Here is a 23,192-nt window from a genome sequence, read left to right as displayed (position 1 = left end):
TTGCCCATCTGTCAAAGGCTAGCATCACAGCACCGACTTCAACCTCACAGGGCTGTTGTGAAAGGTAAATGAGATCACACAGGGGGAGTCCTGAGCACAATGCCAGGCCCAGAAGCCCTTCAGAAATAACAAGTATGGCACGATGACTGCTGTCATTGAGACAGAGGCTCCGCACTAAGGATTCACGTGGTAGAAAAGGTAACACTAACATGAACAATACAGGAAAGGACACATGGGCATGGCTTCTTTGTGACAGCAACCTAGATTTTTGGAATCAAACAAATTTGTGTTTGCATTCCAACCCTGTCACTTACTAGAGTGACTTGAGGCAAGTCATCTAATCTGTCTGAGGTGAATTGTGATGCTACTATCTTCATTCCCCCAAAATGTGTTAGACGCTTGCCTACTATGGTCCAGGCATTGGCTTAGGTCTTGGAGATAAAGAGACTTGCAAAAGATGATATCCTTGTGCTCACAGTATAGCTGGAGAGACAGAAGGGATAGTTCTAATTGGGAAAACTAAGTTCCCGCCAAGCTAAGTCTGAGACTGTAAGTCCTCACCTGAGTCCAGGTCAATTCTGATTTATGCTGGAAAGAAATCTCCTGCCCCGAGGTAGCCATTAGTTCATTCCCTCTTTTTAAAAGATTTCATTTATTTATTTGTTAGAGAGAGAGAGAGAGAGAGAGAGCGCAGGCAGATACAGAGGGAGAAGCAGCCTCCCTGCCAAGCAGGGATCCCGATGTGGGACTGGATCCCAGGACACTGGGATCATGACCTGAGCCGAAGGCAGCCTCTTAACCAACTGAGCCACCCAGGCATCCTTCATTCCCTCCTTTTTAAAGGCAACAACAGAACTTAGTACACAGTTCCCACATTTTTACAGTAGTGGAGTTTTAGAAACAATTCTGGAAAGCAGAATGCTGAAAATTGGATCTTTTCAAATTCCCATGGGCTGAGTGAATTCCCATGGTGCTTCCCATTATGAAAGACTGTGGAGTGGGAGATCAGAACACAGGAGCAGCCCAGCGGCACCTGTAGTAAATTTCTTGGGTCCTTAGCATATCCCTATGCTAACATAGGGATAATAACAGTAAGTACTTCATAGAGTTAGTATGAGTGTTAAGAGAATTAATTCGTGTAAAGTTTTTAGGACAGTGTTTGGCACATTGTGAGCATTCAAAGTATGTTAGCTATTATAATTTTGTAAGTGATGATCTTACAAAGACAAGGCAAAATTCTTCGGCCAAGGTACAGACCACCAGAAACTGTTGAATGAGTGGATTAAAGCAATAAAACAGTCAACTAGAAATCAGGTTTAGAATGAGTAGACTTGCAAAATGTCAGGGCTTGAAAATTGAGAAACTTACTGACTCAGCTAAAATTCAAAGTTAAACAGACCCATTAAAACGCCTTGAAATGTGGTATCTGCACCCTAAATATTTGTTAATTCATTAAGTACTTGCTTTACAAAACAAAGGTCCATGGAAGTGCTTTCTTTACTAAATTCTCTTCCTCTCCTTCCTCTGAAGAGTTGGAAAGAGAGAAACGGTGACTTTCCCTGTCTCCTGTTGGAGCTTGAGCCCACACTCCCTGTGTGGCGACAGCTCCGGTTTCACCTGGTGTGAAAGCCCCCAAGCTCCTGGGTGGCAGGTTGTAACTTGCGTCTCAGTCCTTTCTCTCAGGCCTAGCTCAGGAACACTTTCCATGGGAAGAAAAAGACATTTCTGGTCTCAGGCTCTCTTTTCTAAGAATCCTCCCTCCTCTTCTTTATTGCAGAAGTCGAAAGAGAGAAGTTAGTGTGAATAGAAGTCAGAAGGGAGAATGGCCCGTGAGGGGTTTTCTCTACAGTCTCTAGGGAAGCTATGATCATTTGCTTCCAGTTGAATGTTTCCAGGACAATTTGTATGATTTTGGAACTTCAGAGAAAGTCCTCACCTCTTCCCTATTATTCTCTCCCCCTACCCCCACTTCAACTCCTTAGGGGCTTTCTTCTCTCTGAAATTTGAGCTTAAATTTAAACACAATGTTCCCACAGAAACTGTGCAGCCTTCTCTTTTTCTGCCTGTCTGGTCTCTGTTTAAAAAGCTACAGTCAAGCTATCATCACACCATGCCTTTTAAAACCAACATTTGTCAGGTCATAAAAGAGATATCAAGGGAAGAATGGCTGTCCAAGAACTTAGGTACATTGCAAACCCTTATTTGTTATATTCTGAAAGTGGTAAGATCGTTATTAGAAGTATGTTAAAGACTAGAGTACCCAACTCTGATAAAGGGGACATGATAAAAATTTTTTCAATGCTAAACAAAAACAAAAGGACAGTAGTGGGGTTCTTCGTCAAACAATTTCCATATAAAAATATATACTTTGTGACCTTTTTCTTCTCTTAAAAGAATGATAGGGACTGTAGATAGCAATTATTTGCATTAGTTTTTAAGAAATTTACTTGGTAAAATTAAAAAGCTGGCTATCTTAAATGGGTTCTCTTTATTTGGCTGTGAAAATTAAAAGACTTACTGTATTGATATCCACTGCTTCAGCAGCTGGAAAGTCCTCTGAAACCTCAGAGAAAGTGCCCCATGAAATAAATTCCCTTCTTTTATTTATATTTATTAAAATTAAAAAAAATTATTTGAGAGAGAAAGAGCAAGCACAAGCGGGGGGTGGTGAAGGAGAGGAGGAGGGAGAGAGAATCTGAAGCAGCTCCACACTGAGCATGGAGCACAAGGTGGGGTTCGATCTCATGACCCTGAGATCATGACCTGAGTTGAATTCAGGAGTCAGTTGCTTAACTGACTGAACCACCCATGTGCCCCAATTCCTTCCTTTAACGAAGGCATTCTGGCATAGCTTTTTCTATTTTTAACCTTTTTAAAAAATTGTGGCAAAATATACACAACATAAATTTACCATTTAAACCACTTTTAAGGGTACAGTGGCATTAAGTACATTCACATTGTGCAACCATCACCACTATCCATCTCTAGAACTCTTTTATCTTCCCGAACAGGAACTCCCTACCCATTAAACACAAACTCCCCATTTTCCTTCCCTCATCCCTGACAACTTTCTGTCCCTATGAATCTCATTATTCGATGTATCTCACCTATGTGAACCCGTACAGTGTTTTTGTGTGTGGTGTCTGGCTTATTTCAATGAGCACAACATCTTCAATGTTCATCTATGTGTGGTATCAGAATGACATTCCTCCTAAAGGTGCTTTTAACCTTTTTTTTTTTTTTTAAAGATTTTATTTATTTGACAGACAGAGATCGCAAGTAGGCAGGGAGGAAGGCGTAGAGAGAGAGGGGGAAGCAGGCTCCACGCCCAGCAGAGAGCCCAGTGCGGTGCTCCATCCCACCACCGGGAGGGAGATCACAACCCTAGCCGAAGACAGAGGCCCAACCCACAGAGCCACCCAGGCACCTCGCTTTTAACCTTTTTGACAATTCTACTTGTTTCTAAGCTATTTCAACTAACTGGATGGTTGGTAAAGGGGCAAGTCTTACTGGCTTTCTGTATTGACTCATCTGTAAAATAGCCCTGAGTTTTGTATTGTCATTTAAACATATCCAAGTAGGCATCACAAACCTATGGGATCCAGGCACATGAGTGGTAAAGCAGAGTGGAGGGGTGCAATGGCAAAAGGGAAAACCATGCCTCCTATGAAGGGGGCCACTGCGACCCAGTTCCAACCCATTATTCCTAATAGGTAATGTAGACCCAGAATTGAATGGACAAGTCTCCTTTTCATGGCCAGTACTGTTGCACCAAAGGGACCATATTTGCCAGCCAGATCTGGCCCACAGGCCTCTAGTTCGCAGTCTCTGTTTGGGTGAATAACGAGCTAAGTTTAGGGCAGCTTCATGCGTGCATTCATTCATTCATTCATTCATGCAATAAATATTTACTGGGTCTCTACTGCAGGCTAGGCTCCACATACCAGATATGGTTTAAAAAATACATGATAGGACGGCAAATAATGACAGCATAAATGCTATAACAAAGCGAAGATAATTAGGACTTCCATTTATTGAGCACTTTCTATCTGCCAGGGAGTTTTTAAGAACCTCACATGTATTAACTCATTTAAGTCTTGAAACAATCCTACGAAATAGGCGTAAAGTGTTTCCATTTTAATTATGAAAAGACAAGTCTTAAGCGGTCAAATCACTTGTTCCTAGTCACACCGCTGGAAAGTTCTGACGTGGGATTTGAATTGGTTCAGGAGCCCAGGGTCTTGACTGGGTAGTGGCCCAGACGGCGGGGTCGTATATGAAGATTTCCAGAAGAGATTAACTTTTCCCTGGTCTCGAAGGATGATTTCGGCAAACAAGTCCTGGAGTGCAACCCAGGCAGAGGAAACTGAGCCAGGGATCGTACTTTAAAGGCTGGCAGGAAATGAGTCTGAAGAGGTCGCTCTCAGGGTCTCCAATGCCATCTATTCAACTCTGTTTTCAGGTGCGATATTAGCTTATCGACGGCTTAGGTTTCTGTACTAGCTCTGAGAGCAGGATGGTGTAGAAGCAGAGGGGTATTCACCCGTTCCAAACAGCGAAGCCCTCCTGCTTTCTCCCGCCCGAGCCCCTCCGCCACTGTCCTGCCCTCGACCACCTTCAAGGACTACAAGTCCCGTCATGCAGCGAGAACGCGCCGGGAGCCCGGCGACCTGCCCCTCCCTGCCCAAGCCCCGCCCCGCCCCTCCCTCCCGCAGCCCCCTCCCGCCCGGCCAGCCCCGAAGAGTTGCCCGGTGGCCGCGGCAGACGGAAGCCGAGGGAGAGCCTCGGCGGCAGCAGGATGGGGGACTCCAAAGTGAAAGTGGCCGTGCGGATCCGGCCCATGAACCGGAGAGGTGAGAGCCGAGCCCGCCCGGGGCCGCGACGGTGGAGGCGGCAGGTGCCTGGCGCGCCCTTCCCTCAGCCGCGGCCGCTGTGTGGGGTCCGTCGGACCCCGCCCCTGCAGTCCGAGTCTAGGCGAGAGAGCGGCCGGCGCGCCCCGAAACCTCGTCCCCCTCGCCCGCCAGTCCTGCTCGGGGACGCCCCTCCCCTCGCCCGCACCGCGTCCCGGGCGCTGCGGGCCCCACGTCCCGGTCCGCTGCCCCTTCCGCCGGCTCGCCCGCCCTGCCCCGCCCCGTCGCCCTTTCGCCCTCTCGCCTCCCCTGCCCTTGCGGGAGAGCGCTCTGGTCCCTCGCCCCCGGCTCGCTTCCTCCTTACCCCCACCGCTGCCCCTTGCTCGTGCCCCGCTGCGTCCCCCGCTTTCTCCTTGCCAGCTGTCAGAGTGGCCCCCGTCCCTCGGGTCCTCACCCCACCAGCCTGGCCGGGACAGCCAGGGACCCCGAGGCCCCACGTCTCTGGCCCAGTCACCCCAACCCTGCACTTTTGTGGTCCGTGGCAGGAAAAAATGGCAGGGAATTTGGTTTACTCCTGAGAAAGCACTCAAGTGCAAAAATTCCTCGTCTGCGGTTTTCACTTTATGTACGTTTAGGCAGGACGGTCATAAAGAATTGTGAAGACTTTGATTGAAGTTGGGTGAAAGAGATGCCCTTCCATCCCCCCTTTTTTTTTGACTGTTGAGATAATTTTGTTTTTGCTTGGAGTCATATTCGTCATCTCTCAACAATAAATAGTTTAAGTGCCAAGATTCTTGTGAAATTGTATCTTTCAGACATTCTCTCAATTCTGCAGGGAGGGTAGAGAAAGCAGATAAACCGACTACATTTTAAATCAACTTTAGTTAGTCAAATGGAGTGAAGAGAACCCCCAACTCGAAGTACCAAGAGGAGGTGGGCTGGGCCTTGACTTTAATGCTTAAGTAGCAGCGTGACTGGGCAAGTAACTTTAAATGAGGTAATATATTTGAAAACACTTTCTATCCGAGGCTATGTTATTGAGATCACTTATCCCAGCGGATGACTTTTCAATTGATAAGACTTAACTAATCAAAATCTTGTATCAGAATCACTTCTAAGACGTTTTTGCAACTTATATGTTCATAATCAAGTGTTGAATCTGTGTAGAAATTTTAAGTTGTTTTCTGCTTTTCCTTTTCTTTGCTGTCTTTTGTATATATTGAGATACACAGATCAACCAGTTGGCAGTATGTTTTGTTGGGTTGTCCTTTTGGAAGTTGGTTTATTTCTCTTCCGACTCATCTCTTCTGTTGGAGTTGGTGATTCCTCCTGTCCCTGCTAGGTCAGTTTAAGTCTGTTGTGTGACATAGAATATGAGTTCCTCCCTCCTTCTCCCTAAATGAACTTAAACTAGTACATGTTTGGGGTCTTCAGTCTTTCCTTTGACAAAAATCAACTCTGAAAGTTTTCAGAAGCTTCTGTTCTTAAGTGCTCAGGCATCTTTATTCAAATTTATTACCATCACAATGATTAAAAAATCAGGAAAAAGTAAGCCACATAACGTTGTTATCTGGGATTTGATTCTGAAAGCATGGTATCAGCACATTCTTAAAATTGCCTTTTTCACAAAAAACTTGGAAATGTCATTGCTAAAAAGATGCAGCTAACCAGCCATCACAAAAGACCTATCTCAGATAATTAGAATCCTTCCCTGTTCCCCTCCCGCCATGAATTTCAGTTTTTGGGGGGAAGTACTATTGTTATAAATTGTCATTTAGTTAGATTGTAATAATTGGCAGGATCAGAGTTTCCAGGGACACACAGAATAATAAAAATTTTAGCTGTGGGATAGATGTTAGCTGTTCCTTTGGGTGAACTCATTTCAAAATTAAGGTTTGTACATGGATCCATTACTCTATTAACAGAAGTGCCTTATTGTGGTAAACTGTTTCCCCCTTCATTTAGTGCCATCTCTCACCTAGCGTTGTATTTCCTGAATGCATATGGACTTCTTTTTGCTGTGATTACCACGATAATTAAGGTTATTGTTTCTATTTCTATTTCATCATGAAGTTGTCATTTACATAAATCTAGACATAATGGAATACACTGTAGTGGAATTCTAAAGCTAGTGATTTTTTTCTTTTTTTTTTAAGATTTCATTTTTAAGTAATCTCCATATCCAGCATGGGGTTTGAACTTACAACTCCAAGATCAAGAGTCTCATGCTCCGCTGACTGAGCCAGGCTCCCCTAAAGCCAGTGATTTTTAAACTGCTACCTGGCATTTGTTTAAAAAGACAAAAACGGAAATATATTTCCTTTCCAGTAATTTTGAAAAAAATCCTATTACTTTGACTAATAATTACTTCTGGGAAAATTTAGTGTATTAAGTAAGTAGTAGTGTCTAATTATGACAAATAGTAAACTTTTAGTCATAATTATTTCTCTTTTAGCATATCAGTTCAGGATGCAACCTCAGAAATCACTCTTCACAAATAAGAATGAGAAGAGAATGGGTTACCAGGCTGATGAAGTTTTGCTGTATAGATCCTGATATTTGGAATCATATTGCTTTCTTTTTGAGGAAAACTGAAATTTGCAAGAAGCTTCTAGCGTACCATTAAGTTCTTCATGTGATTCATTATCTGTGCTAAGGTGTTAAGGGAGTTCGTTGGTTTATTATTTAACATTTATCATGGAAGTAAGAGTTTCAGTCTTTTTTGCTAAATTATGTGTGGGTTTGGGAAACATTGTTACTTCAACATTTAGCATTATGCCCTAGTTGGATAATAGCAAGAATTATAATGGCTAATGAATACGCTTTTGTCAGTAATATTTTTCTTGTTACATATTTTAACACTGCACTAGCAAAATAAAACATAAAAGGGAAAAAATCTTCAACATCTTTCCATTTTAACAATTCAGTCTCATTTTCTTACTTTCATTCTAGTTTGTGTTCACATGCATATGTAATTTTACCTACTTTTAATATTACAACTTCTGTTTTTGCTGTTCTTCATCTGTAATATGTCCTTAAACAAGCTGAAGGAAAGCTGTAAACTTGATTTGTCAGGAGATCTTGAAGTTCTTGTTGCAGATATTGTTTGGTTTTTCATGTTATTTTTCAGACTTGGACAACTCACCAGATAACTCCGGTTGTGTTTTTCTATGTACTGTAAGGAATACCCACTCATACATTATTAACCAGTTTAATTATTAAATGAGCTGAAAGGTTTACAAGCATTATCGATGGTATTAACTAGATCAGTGACACTCTCCTGTTTAGGAATTTGATGTTTTATAACTTCAGATAGTTTTAAAAATATTTACTATTTACTGAGTGCCTACCAGATGTCTAACTTATGTTAGATATTACAGGATCTTGTTGCCTTTCTGCAAGGGACTTCCCATGGTTAAATATATGTAAGATCAACTACCAAAATAAATACATTTACATCAAAAGTGTTTGGAAAATACCTTTCCTATCTACCTAGCCTAAGGTAGTGAAACCAAGAATTACCTTAGGTATTTAGCTGGAGAGAAAAATAGTGAAATGGTTTATTTCAGTTGTCAGGGAACATGGATAATAAATATATTTCAACAGGTATTTCTCAAGGGATTACTTTGCATTTTATAGTCCTTGATGCAGTGAAAGGCACAAAGACAGAAAGAAGAAAGTACCGTTTGATAGAAGTCAGTGCTTAAGTAAATCATGGTCTAGAATCTCAGTGGGAAGATTGTTATGTAGATATTAAAAATGATGAAAATCAGCATCTTTTATCAAGGAAGACAGTTTTCTCTGTTAGCGGAAAAAGCAGAATGGAAAACAGTATGTGCAACTGTGTGGTTGAATCTGCTATTATGATTCTTACTGTGTAAAATGTCAACAGGAATGGGCAAGGGCTAGAAAGAAACATGAAAAAATGGGATTGCTTGTTCCTGTTGGGAGACTCTTAAGTCCTGAAAATTCTCTCTTAGTGTTGACTGCTATTGTAGTGTTCAGCTTTTTAAAGTGTGCTTTATGGTTCATGCTCATGAGGAAATGGCTCTCCTATGAAAAGATAAGATTAAAAGGTAAACAAAAACCTATCACAGATTGTCAGGTGAGTGATCGGGAAACATAGAAATTCAGAGGAGTGAAAGATCCCTGGAAGCCTGGTGATCAGGGAAGGCTTCTCTGGGGAGGGAGAACCTCAGTCGATGTGGAGGGAGGAAGCTTATGATCAGAACGGGTGCATGGTAGCAGGCGAGGGGAGAGTGTTGGTCGTTGGGGAGGAAGTATGGTTTGAGAGCAAAGGCACAGAGACAGGAATGAACCAGGCAAGTTTAGGCGGCAGAGACAGGATAAGCCTGCCAGAAAGGAGGGTTCTGTGAGCTTGACTAGAAAAGGATGAGATTAGAAAGGTAGGGTGGAATTTAAGGGAGCCCTGAGTGCTAGCGAGGCCCAGAAGTCTGGGTTAGGGTGGATGGTCCATGTGCTCTGTTTAGCTCTGTAGAACTTCGCATGGATCTCAGATACAGGCAGAAGGAGGAAGATTGCCTGGTCTTAGAGCACGATCAGAAGCCTGGGTAGATGCCTGATCCAGGGCATAGTTGGGTTACATTTAAGGGTGGTGAAAATGAAGCCATGTGTATAGGAAGAATTAGGCTGATCGAACTTAGATAAGCAGTCGGGACCCAGAAGGCAGGGTGAAACTGAGGAAGTAGGAAGCTGAGAGAATACGCTGGCGGTCTGTGAAGACACAGGTGATCCTTAGGAAATGAAGGGGCTAGGTGGCAAGGAGATTCGAAAACAAGAAGGTGGTTTGGGCCCTGAGGTCATTAGTGGTGTCAGAGAGATAACTGATATTGGAGTCGAGGATGGCTGTGGTTGGAAATTTCTGACATACTTTCTAAAACAGAAGATCCTTGTTTTCTAGCATCTGCTTGATATGCTCACGGAGAATGAGACACACATCTATTACAACATTGTTTTGTTTCTACTGTGCACTCAATGACTGAAATTGAGATTTATCCATATAGGGGCAGAGGCTTTTGAAGAAGAGAGTACACATTTATATGATAAAACAAAAATTTGTCTGAGTTGGCTTTTACTTTTACCCCCTCACTTCCATAAAGCAATGACTGATGCCTAACTTTTCCAGTCCTTAAGGTCCGAAGATGGAGAAAACCACTGACAAAACTATTCATTAAGCTGATGAATGGAGATGTTTATTGAGTGGAAATGGATTATTATCGATCTCTCAGCTTGCTAATCAGGTTCCCCTTGTGTTCAATAGAGCACGTTAAAAAAAAAAAACTTGGCAAAGATGAGCAGTGTAATTTATGGGGAATTGTGTGACACTAACTGATCTGTGGGACACAAATCCATGACTTAATTGGTACTGGGCTTGAGCTTTCAGGTGCTGTAGATGTCTTTAAAAGATGCTGTTAGCCTATTCAATATGTGTTGATTGAAGAAAAGAACAATAGCTACTTCTTTCTGAGAGCTTTCTGTTTGTGATCTACAGAGTTGAGTACTTTTTCTTCCTCAAACAAAATTTATTATTATTTTTTAAAGATTTTATTTATTTATTTGACAGACAGAGATCACAAGTAGGCAGAGAGACAGGCAGAGAGAGAGGGGGAAACAGGCTCCCCACCAAGCAGAGAGCCTGATGTGGGGCTCTATCCCAGAACCCTGGGATCATGACCCGAGCCGAAGGCAGAGGCTTTAACCCTCTGAGTCACCCAGGTGCCACTCAAACAAAATTTAGAAGGTAGTTTATGGAATTATCACTTAACAGAATCTCAGAGGGGGTTAAGTAAACTTCTCCAGAATTACAAGACCTGCTGTGCCATTAAAGCCTGTGCTTTTACTGCTGATTTGGACATGATGATCTTTAAAGGGACCTTGTATTCTTGAGTTTACTTAATTTTCAAAGGTGTACGGGATACATGAGAGGCAGAAGTCATGATCTTTGACCAAAGGAGCTCACTGTCTTGTTAGTAACAAGAGATGCACAGTCAATTTACAAGAATATATGTACACAGTGATGCCAGTGCAGTATGAATTAAAGAAATGGGAGTGAGACTGAGAATGGTAAGGACTATGCTGGAGACAATGGGCAGGGAGGGAGACATGTCAGGTGGGGTACAAAACACAAGTTGTTGGAATTAATCTGTGTGTTTTTACCCTGCTCATAAGCTAATAAGTTAGGTAGTTACTGGTTCGTGGGTGCTGGTAGAAAACGTGGGACTTCTGGGTCACAGGACTTACTCATGGCATGGCAAATAGTGAGAGTAGCTCCCCTTGCTTGCCAATCCACAAGGGTGTGGAGAGTCCAGATGGCTGCTGTTTAAGTAGTAGGTTTGTGTTACTTCTGAGAAACACTCAGCTTGGGGAATCCACAGTTTTAAGTGGTAATAAGCAAACCTGCTCTTTGTCCTAGAGGAAGACCTTGTCCCACAAGGTTGCTGGCTACAAACACAGTCCTGAGGGAGGGGCTGGGTAAAAAGCATCCATTGCCTAGCATTCTAGGCTATATATTGCTGTATACCCAGCAAGAACGTGTAAAGGCAGCGGGGAAGCAACTGAAATTTAGGAAATACAGGAAGACTGCAAAGCTTCAAAAAGAAATATAGGAGAAGCAAGTTTTAAGGTGGAAGTGTAGGAAATGATGAGTTTTATTCTTAGACATTCAAGTATTTAGTCAGCCCTTATCACATGCTGTGTACTGCACCTACAAATATGAATACAATATGTATTCCTGGAAAAAACTCAACATATTTGTTGAATTTTTGATGTCTGAGGTGTAGTTAAGTGGATGGATCCAGAATGCTGTTGCATATGAGTCAAAATCTAAGGAACTAGAGATGTGTGTAGAGTCACACATTTGGGAGTCATTACTGTAGGTAGTAGATAGAATACCAAGTTAAAGTGTGTATGAAGAAGGAGGTCACAGAGGTCAAGAAGAGAGATTAAGGGAAGCAGATAAAAGTAATACGGAAGCCCAGGGGACATCTGGGTGGCACAGTCAGTTAAGAGGCTGACTCTTGGTTTCAACTCAGGTTGTGATCTCAGGGTTGTGAGATCAAGCTTCACCTGGAGTGGGCGTAGAGTCTGCTTGAGATTCTCTCTCTTTCTCCCTCTGCCTCTCCCACTTGTTCTCTCTCTCTCAGATAAATAAATAAATACTAAAGAAAAAAAAAGGTAATATGGAAGCCCAGAGAGAAAATGTGTCAAAGAATGAATAGTTGGTAGTCAGATATCACAAGAATGACATATAATAACTGTTTAGTGGATTAGGCATCATGGCAGTCAGTGGTAATTTTCAGAATAATTTTGACTGAATGAATGAATTAGTGTTGGTATGTTAATAGTGGGCTGAGAAATAAGTGGGTTGCCAGTATGGTGGTAGTGAATATACAAGTTTCTTTCAAGAAAATCCATTTAGAAGGGAAGGGTAGAGAGTGGTATCTGGAGTTGTACCCAGGAACAGACCTTTTTAATGAGATGTTTGAGCCTCATTATAGACCAAGGCAATAGAGAAGGAAATTTTTGAAATATGGGAAGAAGAGGATAATTATATAATGGCAAAGGCCTGGAGTGCATAATTTTCTTGATGAGGTAGATTCTGAGGTTGTTATTTGAGAGTGAGAAGGATTGGTTTGGCTGGGATCTTTGAAGTAGTGATTGTTTGGAAATGTAATTGAAGAACTCTAACCATATTTTGTATCTATTGAGGGTAGTGGGATCATTCTTTCTAATTTTTTTGGGATAATAATTCATCCAAAGTGTGCAATTCAGTGGTTTTAGTGTATTTGCAGAGTTGTGCAACCATCACCATTATCCATTTGCAGAACATTTTCGTCATCCCATAGAGAGATTCTGTCCCCACTAGCATTCTACCTCCCTCCCCCAACACACACCCATCCCTCTTCTCTGCCCCTGGCAACCACTGCTCTACTTCTTGACTCTATGGATTTGCCTATCTGGGCATTTCATATAAATGGAATCGAGCGATATGTGGACTTTCTTCACTTAGTATAATGTATTCAGGTTTTTGGCATGTTTTAGCGTGAATCAGTACTCATTTCTTTTTAAAGTTGAGTAATATTACATGATATGGATTAGCTGCATTTGTTTACTCGTTCATTAGTTGATGGGCATTTGGCTTGTTTCCACTTTTTGGCTCTTATGAATAATACTGCTGTGAACATTTGTGTATAACCTTTTGTGTGGATGTATATTTTTATTTCTTTTGGGTGTATATATAAATAGAAGTGGAATTTCTGGGTCATATATGTAACTCTAAATTTTGAGGAACTGCTAAATTGTTTTCCAACGTGACTGAATCATTTTATGTTCTCACCAACAATGTATGAAAGTTCCAATTTCTCCATGTCCTTGCCAATACGAGCTTTGTCTTTTTGAATATTGCTATCCTAGTGTGTGTGAAGTAGTATCTCACAGTAGTTTTGATTTTCATTTCTCCAGTATCTAATGATGTTGAACATCTTTTCATGTGTTCATTGGCTATTTGTAGATCTTTGGAGAGATTTCTATTCAAACTATCATTTTATTTTATTATTTATTTATTTACTTATTTAAAAAAATATTTTATTATTTGTCAGAGAGAGACAGAGAGAGAGAGAGAGCAAGTGCGCAAGCCGATGGAGAAGCAGGGTTCCTGCTGAGCAGGGAGCCCAATGCAGGATTTGATCCCAGGACCCCAAGGTCATGACCTGAGCCAAAGGCAGATGCTTAACTGACTGAGCCACCCAGGTGTCCCTATTTTTATTTTTTTCAGTAGGCTCCAGGTTCAGTGTCAAACCCAGTGCATGACCCTGAGGTCCAGAACTGAGCTGAGGGGCACCTGGGTGGCTCAGTTGGTGAAGCGGCTGACTGTTCTTTCAGTTCATGTCATGATCTCAGGGTCCTGGGATTGAGCCCCCATTGGGCCGGGTGCTCAGCTCAGCCGGGAGTCTACTTGAGGATTCTCTTTCTCTTTCCCTCTCCCTGTGCCCCTCCCCCTGCTTGCCATCTCTCTCTCTCTCTCTCAAGTAAATAAATATTTAAAAAAGGAAAAAAAAAAAAGACCTGAGCTGAGATCAAAGTTGGACGCTCAACTGACTCAATCACCCAGGTGCCTCTCAAACTATCATTTTAAAATTTGGGTTGTCTTTTTATTATTGAACTGGTAGAATTATTTATGTTTTTTGAATACCAAGTCCCTTATCAGAGAAATATTTTCTTGATTATTGTGAGTTGCCTTTTCATTCTGTTCTTGGTATCTTTTTTTTTTTTTTTTTTTTTTTGGTTCTTGGTATCTTTTAAAGGACAAAAGTTTTTTTTGTTTGTTTTTAAGATTTTATTTTTAAGTAACCTCTACACTCAATGTGGGTGTCAGACTCACAACCCCGAGATCAGAAGTTACATGCCCCACCAACTGAGCCATCCAGATGCCCTTGCAGCACAAGTTTTTCATTTTGATATGGTCCAGTTTATCTTTTGTTGCTTGTGCATTTGAAGTCATATATAAGGAATCATGACCTAACTCAAGGTTATGTGGATTTATGCCTGTATTTTCTTCTAAGAGTTTTATAGTTTTAGACTTTGTATTTAAGTCTTCGAGCCATTTGGAGTTAAGTTTTGAATGTGATGTGAGGTAGAGTTCATTTTCATTCTGTAACATGTGAATATCCAGTGGTCCCAGCACCATTTGTTGAAATGACTATACTTTTTCCCCATTGGATTGTCTTGGCACTCTTGTCAAAAATCAATTGACTATTCATTTTGAGTGATTACAGTTAGCTTTTTAGGAATGTGATTGGGAGGTAAAGGGAGGTGCATTTATATTTCTGAGTAGTATATTTGGTTTGAAAATTACTAGTAATGTTCTGGAAAATTAGAAAATAGTTATTAAATGGGCAACTCAACTTACTTTGTTCACACTGAGAATGATGCATTTCCTCAGATGGAACATGAGTTATGTAAAGGGAGTGTCCCAAACCCTGCCCATCTTTCACTATGATGTCATTGAGGAACGAGCCATAGCTGATTTGTGTGTTGAAGGAAGACTTGTTTCAAATTATTGTTCACTTTTACAGGGTGACTAATTTGCTGGCTGAGTAAGCTGAATTGTCAGCTGTTAATATTTTAATATTCATCTTGAAGAGCTTGACCTAGAAAAGGATCGTGTTTGGGAAATAATATGGGATCTTTAATGTTAGTGGAGTAAATTTCTTTCTTTTTTCTAAGGACTCAAGGATACATCAAAGTATTCATGGTTCTAAGCACGATAGAGGTTTATTAGTCATGATATTAAACTGATAGGATTACTTAACTTTAAGATCACTCTGGTTTTTTATTGGTTTTCAGACATAGTACTAGTTAAATCCCAATCTCATTATTATAGACTTCCCTAGGAATAAACTGCTGTCCATGTGTTATTTATTATAATAATGGTGAGCATTTAGTGCTATTTTTTTATTGTGGCAAAGTATATATAATATAAAATTTATCATCTTAAACCACTTTTAAGTGTACAGTTTAGTGGCATTAACTTGTTATGGAACTAGCACCACTATCCAAGTCTAGAATGTTTTAATCTTGTAAAACTGAAACTCTGTAACCATGAAACTCCCCCATTGCCCCGTAAGCCCGACCCCTGGCATCTACCATCTTACTTTCTATCTCAATGAATATGACTACTCTAGGTACCTCATATAAGTGGAATCATATAGTATTTGTCTAGCTGTCTCACTTGGCAAAATGTCAAGGCTCATCCACGTTTTAGCAAAATTTCATTCCTTTTTAAGGTTGAATAATATTCCATTGAAGTATACCACATTTTGTTTTTCCATTCATTCATCATCGATGGACACTTGGATTGTGGCCACTTTCTGGCTGTTGTGAATACTGCTATGAACTTGGATATACTTTAATGTTGATTTTGCAAGTGCAGCTCATAGCAGCTAGGTCCTTATCTTTTTAATCTAAGTATTGTTCTAAACTAAGAGGAAGCTGTTTATCTTTTGGATTTTTGGTAGGTGTTTTAAAATTTTTTTTTTAGTTTTTTGGGATGCCTGGGTGGCTCAATTGGTTAAGCATCTGCCTTTGGCTCAGGTCATGGTCCCAGGGTCCTGGGATCAAGTCCTGTGTTGGGCTTCTTGCTCGGTGGGGAGCCTGCTTCTCCCTCTGTCTGCCATTCCCCCTGCTCGTGCTTGCTCTCTCTCTCTCTGACAAATAAATAAATATAATCTAAAAAACCTTTTTTTAGTTTTTAAAATTTAGATTAAATTTAAGGCCTACATTTATTGCTATCATTTAATTACTGCTTGCTTTCTAAGCAGTGTAGAGCAAGAAGTTTTAAATGGAGAAAGTGTCATAATCAGAATCTTGTTGCAATGTAATTTTTTAATTAATTAATTAATTTATTTTAAAAGATTTTATTTATTTATTTGACAGAGAGAGAGAGACAGTGAGAGAGGGAACACAAGCAGGGTGAATGGAAAAGGGAGAAGCAGGCTTCCCGCCAAGCAGGGAGCCTGATATCGGGCTAATCCCAGGACCCTGGGATCATGACGTGAGCTGAAGGCAGATGCTTAATGACTGAGCCACCCAGGCGCCCCTGTAGTTTTTGTTTTTTAAAGAATTTATTTTTAAGTAATCTGTACACTGAGCGTGGGGCTCGAACTCATAGTCCTGAGATTAAGAGTTGCGTGTTCTACTGACTGAATGAGCCAGGTGCCCCTTTTGCAATATACTTGAATTCAACCAACTAATATTTAATGGTACTCTAGCTATAGCATTCATATTAAATGTTTCTTATATATCTGACCCTTAAGCTTTCTTCAAATCTCACTGCATTTATTTGCTTGGGTGTGTGTGTCCTAGATGTACTGCCCATATTCTCAACAACCTTGTTTTAATATCTGTCCATCAATCAACAAAATCAGAATGGGAATTTTGTTTGATCAAATGGAGCTACTGAAGTGAAGATAGTGTTTATATTTTAAAGGCCACCTTTCATGGGTGGCCTTTAATATTTAGGACAAAATTAATTTTGGTTGAATATATTAGTTATTAGGTGATTCTGTGTATTATATAGGATATTCCCAGGATTGGTTCCTTTATCATGCCTTTTAATGTTTCCAAATTATTAGTTCTATCTAATGAGGTTATGAGACAGAGAAGGGAGGAGTTGTGAAGAGGATAGGGAAAAAGCATAGAAATATTGAAGGAAAATGTTTGGATCCCTTCTCAATTCAAGATCATTTGAAATGAAGACCGATCACTTAGTGAGAAAATATTTGATTTACAGTTCTTCAGGTATGCATTCTAATGTATACTTCTGCACACAGAACTGTATATGCAACTCCTTTGCTTAAACCAAACATTCTTGCAAGACACTAATAACTAACTTTGTGGTGGGTGGTGAGATGGTAGATTCTGAGTCACACAGCGCAATTTCTGGAGAGTCGATAATACTTCTGTGTACAATACAGATTTGACTGTAAGGGGCCAGCCAATACAATATGGTCAGAAACCATTAAGGAGTAGTATTAACAGAGTATGATGATTGCAAACTTTCTTGAGCTGTGGGCATATAGACTTTAGTGCTAGTTGATCAGAGTAGAACATGTGCTGCTTTGGGATTAGTCTTCTACACCTAGGTAAAACATAGCTCAATAGTTTTCCTTTCAGTTTTTTTTTCCCCTGAAAAATGTATTGGCTAAAAGAAAGACCGCCAAGTTTTTTGTACTTCTAGAGTGTATCTTTGAGAACAATTGTAGAAAAACCAATATAAGAAAAGTTGTGGCAGGTACAGGGAGGGAAACTTTTAATTTTGCTTTTTGGTATTTGTCTCAGTTATGTAAGTTGAGATGAAAAAAAGAAATGACCTTTCCTGGCAGTGGAAATACTCTTGAGTTATAATGAATATGACATTGACATTTGGCCAAGGCTCTTTGGGAAATACAAAATAGCTCCAGTATAGTGCAGCTCCTTTCCTTAGAGCTTATCTTTTGGTAACGGAGATAAGGCAAACAGTTTCATACTTCGGGTCAGAAAAATGTAAGAGTATAAAAATATGAGGGGTGCCTGAGTGGCTCAATTAGTTGAGCATCCTCTACTCTTGCTTTTGGCTCAGGTCATGATGTCAGGGTCATGAGATCAAGCCTAACATGGGGCTCTGTGCTCATCGTGGAGTCTGCTTGAGATTGTCTTTTTCCCTCTCCCTCTGCCCTCCCCCCACCTCTGCTCACACTCTCTCTCTCCCTAATAAATCGTAAAAAAAAAAAATATAAAAATATGAAAACATAAATATGCCACAGCCTATACTTTAAAAAAAAATAACTTTATTGAAAATAAAAAAAACAGCTTTATTGAGATACAATTCACATATCATACAATTCAGCCATTTCAGTGGTTTTTATCATGCTCACATAATTGTGCAGTTATCAGCAATCAACTTTAGTACATCTTCATACCCCAAAAGAAAACTATACCCATGTAACCACATGGCGACTATAGTTAGTGATACTGTATTGCATATTTGAAGGTTGCTAAGAGAGTAGATCTTTAAAGTTCTCATAATGGAAAAAATTTTTTGTAATTATATATGGTGACAGATGTCAATTAGCCTTATATGGTGAGCATTTTGCAATATATACAAATAGGGAATCATGTTGTACACCTGAAACTCATAATGTTGTATGTCAGTTATACCTCAATTAAAAATAAACAAAACACCATACCTATTAGCAGTCACTCCCCAGCCATAGTCAGTAACTAGTCGATTTTCTGTCTCTGTTTGCATATTCTGGACATTTCAAATGAATAGAATCATATAAAGTGGTATTTTGTAACTGGCTTCTTTGACTTCACACAAGCTTTGTTCATGTTGTAGTATGTATCAGTACTTTATTCCTTTAAATTGCGAAATAATGTTCCATTTTATGGATGTACTAAATTTATCCATTCATTAGTTGATAGACATTTATCCATTCATTAATTGATAGACATTTGGATTGTTCCATTTTTTGGCTGTTATGAATAGCCCAGTACTAGCATTATGAACATTTATGTACAAACTTTTATGTGGATCTAGTTTATCACTTCTAATAAAATATATAATATAATATAATACAATATATCTCTTAGATAATATATACCCAGGAGTGGAATTGACAGGTCATATGCCAGCTCTCTGTTTAACCTTTTGAGGAACTGCTAGACTGTTTTGCAAAGCAACTACACCATTTACATTCCCATCAATAATGTATGAAGGTTCCAATCTCTCCATATCCTCCCTAACACTTGTTATTATCTGTCTTTTTGACAGTCGTTATGCCTGTGGGTGTGAAGTGGTATCTTACTGTACTTCTAATTTACATTTCCCAATGTGTAATGATTTTGAGCATCTCTTTGCTTATTGGCCATTTTTGTATCTTTTTTTGGAGAGAGGTCTACTCAGATCCATTGCCCATTTAAAAATTGGATTGTCTTTTTATTATTGACTTGTAAGAATTCTTGATGTTTCCCGATACAAGTCCCTTATTAGATACATAATTTACAAATTATTTACAGATTTGTTCGATTCTGTGGGTTGTCATTTTACTCTCTTGACAGCGTCCTTTGAAGTACAAAAGTTTTTCGTTTTGATGCTGTCCAATTTATCTATTTTTTATTGTTTTTTTTAAAGGTTTTTATTTATTTATTTGACACACAGAGAGAGAGAGAGATCACAAGTAGGCAGAGAGGAAGAGAGAGAGGGGGAAGCAGACTCTCTGCTGAGCAAAGAGCCCAATGTGGGGCTCGATCCCAGGACCCTGAGATCATGACCTGAATCAAAGGCAGAGGCTTAACCCACTGAGCCACCCAGGTGCCCCTATTTTTTTTTTTTTATTGTTGCTTGAGCTTTTAGTGTCTGAGAAATCATTACCTAAGCCAACATCATGTGAGTTTACCCTTATGTTTTCTTCTAAGAGTTTTATGGTTTTAGCTCTTACACATTTATGTCTGTGATCTTTTGGAATTAATTTTTATGTATGGTCTTCATTCTCTTTGCATGTGGATATCCACTTGTCCCACCGCCATTTTCTGAGAAGACTGTAATTTTCCCACTGGATAGTCTTGTCAAAATCTTTGGCCATAAATGTGACAGTAGCTTTCAGGACTGTCTGTGTCCTATATGCCTGTCCTTCTGTCCTTACAGTAGTATAGCACCGTCTTGACTATGTAGCTTTGTGGTTAAGTTTGACATTGGTGAGTGTGGTCTTTCTACTTTGTTCTTTTTAAAGAACATTTGGTTGTTCTGGGTCTCATGCATTTCCATACAGATTTAGGATCAGCTTGGTTAAAAAAAAAAAAAAGAAAAGGTTACCATGGGATTTTGATAGGGATTACCTTGAATCTTGTAGACCAATTTGGATGTATTTCCATCTTAATAGTATTAAGTCTTTCAGTTCATGAATGTGAAATAACTTTCCATTTATTTAAATGTTGAATTTCTTTCAATAGTGTTTTGGAATTTTTATTGTACAAGTCTTGTACTTATTTTAAATTTATTTCGAAGTAGCTAAGTTTTTTTAATGCTATTATAAATTGTTTTCTTAACTCCATTTCTGGGTTTTTTATTGCTGGTGTATAGAAGTACAACTGATTAGTGTATGCTGGTCTTATATCTTTGCAAGATTTGTTTATTCTAGTAGTTTTTAAATGGATTCCTTAGGATTTTCTATGTACAAGATGATATTGTAAATGGAGATAGTTTTACTTCATTCTTTTCAATCTGGGTCCTTTTTATTTGTTTATCTTGCCTAACTGCCCTGACCAGAACTTCTAGAACAATGTTGAATAGAAACTGTAGCCATAGAACTTCCTTGTCTTATTCCTAATGTTCCAGGGTAAGCCTCTAAGGTAAACCACTAAGCATGACATTGGCTGCAGGTTTTTGTATATGTCCTTTATCAGGTTGAGAAGTTCCCTTTTATTCCTAGTTTGTTGAGTGTTTTTATCGTGAAGGAGTATTGTGTTTTTCTCAAATGATTTTTCTGAAGTAAATAACTTTAAAAATAACCATTTTCTCGGTTTCTTTTTTCTCTACAGAAATTGACTTGCATACCAAATGTGTGGTGGAGGTAGATGCAAACAAGGTTATACTTAGTCCTGTAAATACTAATCTTTCCAAAGGAGATGCCCGGTAAGTTAAGAAACAGTATTATGTTCAATGGATTTCTAAATGACTGAAAACCACAATGGCTACTAAGCTGAGTTCAGCTTAGGAGATAACAAATGCTTTCATTACTGTGTAGAGACATAGCTGTCGAGTCAAAGAGGTGAGGTCTGTAATATGGAATGACTAAGTGCCAGAACAAGTGTTGTAGATGGCAATTGTATCAGAAGCTCAGAGAAGAGAGCTTTAGGTTAGAAGGTGGAGTAACTGAGGAAGCCTTCTTGAAGGACACAGTACCAGCTAGAAGATTATTAGTAAGATGTAGATGGGAGAAAGTAGGGTAGAAGAGAAGACCTTTAGGTTGTTTCTCAGTTTTGGTTGTTTTTACTTCTGCCGCTTCGAATCCTGTTAGAGCCCATTTCAGGTGCTCCTTCCTCCTCGGGGCATTCCTCCATTTTCAGGATTCCCTTCCTCTAAATCCTGTAAACTGTGGTCTGTATTACCTAACGGAATTAATATGCATTGTATTGGATTGCTGCTTGTGGCTCTAAAGTGGATTTTAAGGTCTTGGAGGGAAGAGCCTCTCTGTCAGGGGTTGAAGATGAATCACTTCTGGATTTGGATGATAGTATGAACAAAAGGAAGGGCCAGAAAGTGTAAAGAAAGCGAATTTGGGGAAGAAACCAGAGATTCATTTGTTTTTCCTCAGCAAGCGCATGGGAGTTAATTTAATCAAACAGGCTAGGTTCAGATTACAGAAGACCTTGAAAGCCGATAAGGGAATTTGACCTATATTTTTATGGTAAGATGTCATCTTTGACAAGTTTTTTAACATGGTTAAGGGAGTGGATTAGGAAAAGTCATTTGGCCGTGTAGAGAGAATGGTTGCAACTGGGGAAAGACTGGCTTTTTAAAGAGATCAGCTTGATTTCAGAGATGTTTTTCTACTGACCCTGGAAGTAAATTACACAAATTAGAGAGACAGTACCTTCCATGGTGCTTTGCATGAAGTAGATACTTAAACTTGTAGAGACAATGTTGTGTATGGAAATACATACAGAAGGCACTCCATAAATGTTGTTTCAGGTTGAGTCATTGAGTTGAAAGGGTGTTAGACTTGGAGTCAGAAAATCTTAAATCAAACCCTTACTTATCTATGTTGTTTTTAAGTAGTAGCTTTTAAACTAGTAGCTAGTTATTTTTAACTTTTTGAGTCTTATCTGTATGGTATATGCCTTACCAATCTCAAAGAAGTGTTTTCTGAAGATCAAATTATTGTTAAAATGTTTTGTAAAGTGCTCTGTAATTGTTGGGACTTACCGTCTTTGATGTAGACCTATTTCATAAGTATCACTAGGTTATGGGTACTATCAGATATGAAGTTATTAGAGCGTAAAGGGTGTAGATGTGTCAAAAGTAATGCTAGGATTTTGAGCTTGCTGATTGAATGATCTATTGTTCTGAGTATTAACTGAAATTACTAATATTGGAGGCTGTTTATTGCTCTTGGAATTTTAATTCTGGAGGTTGTTGCTTTATTTGGAGATGGGTTACCTCTGGAAAACTTGGAGGCAATATCCTTCGGTAGGACGATTGTAGGCTTTACCTGTAGACTGACTTGGATTCAAATTCTGGCTTTGCCACTTGGTAGTGTGGTTACCTACCTGTGTTCCTTATTTATAAAGTGTTTCAGTTTTCTAAGTTTTATATTGCTGCATAACCAGTTATCTTTGGAAGCTTATTGGGCTTAAGGCAATAGTGATCATTTATTATCTCATGGTCTCTGTGGGCCTGGAATTCAGACAGGGATGGCTTGTCGCTGCCTCATGCTGTCTGGGGCATAGCTAGAAGACTTGAAGATTGGGGATTGGAATCATCTGGAGAAGGGTGGGTCACCCAGATCTGGTGGTTGATGCTGCCTGTTGGCTGGAGGTGTAGCTGAGGCAGTAGGCAGAATACCTGCTCACCATCTGGCAGGTTCCAAGGACAGGTGTCTTGAGAGAGCAAGAAAGCCGGGTGAAAGTAGCATTGCCTTTTATGTCCTAACCTTGGGAGTCACCCAGTATCTTCTTGTCATCTTTTCTTACTCAAGGCTGATCTAAAGCTCTAAACAATTTCCAGAAGAGAAAATATAGGCTCATCTGTAATGGAGGAGCATCAGTGTCACATAAGAAAAG

At 39.7% G+C, this 23,192-nt stretch overlaps 1 protein-coding gene across 1 annotated transcript in view; it reads left to right on the top strand.

Annotated features, from left to right (window-relative positions):
• The first annotated feature begins 2,163 nt into the window (after positions 1 to 2,163).
• The window catches only part of LOC111153078 (kinesin family member 13B), a 204,417-nt gene continuing 183,388 nt past the window's right edge, over positions 2,164 to 23,192 (top strand). The window contains exons 1-3 of the mRNA XM_022511878.1: positions 2,164 to 2,221; positions 4,557 to 5,384; positions 20,949 to 21,042. Coding sequence (XP_022367586.1) covers positions 2,164 to 2,221; positions 4,557 to 5,384; positions 20,949 to 21,042 — 980 coding nt within the window. The remainder of the gene's footprint in view (positions 2,222 to 4,556; positions 5,385 to 20,948; positions 21,043 to 23,192) is intronic.

This window comes from Enhydra lutris, unplaced genomic scaffold, assembly GCF_002288905.1.
Source record: "Enhydra lutris kenyoni isolate GAN:26980312 unplaced genomic scaffold, ASM228890v2 scaffoldscaffold3, whole genome shotgun sequence".
NCBI classification, from domain to species: Eukaryota; Metazoa; Chordata; class Mammalia; order Carnivora; family Mustelidae; genus Enhydra; species Enhydra lutris.
Note: the sequence above shows the minus strand (reverse complement) of the source record. Positions and strands in the feature narration are given on the sequence as shown.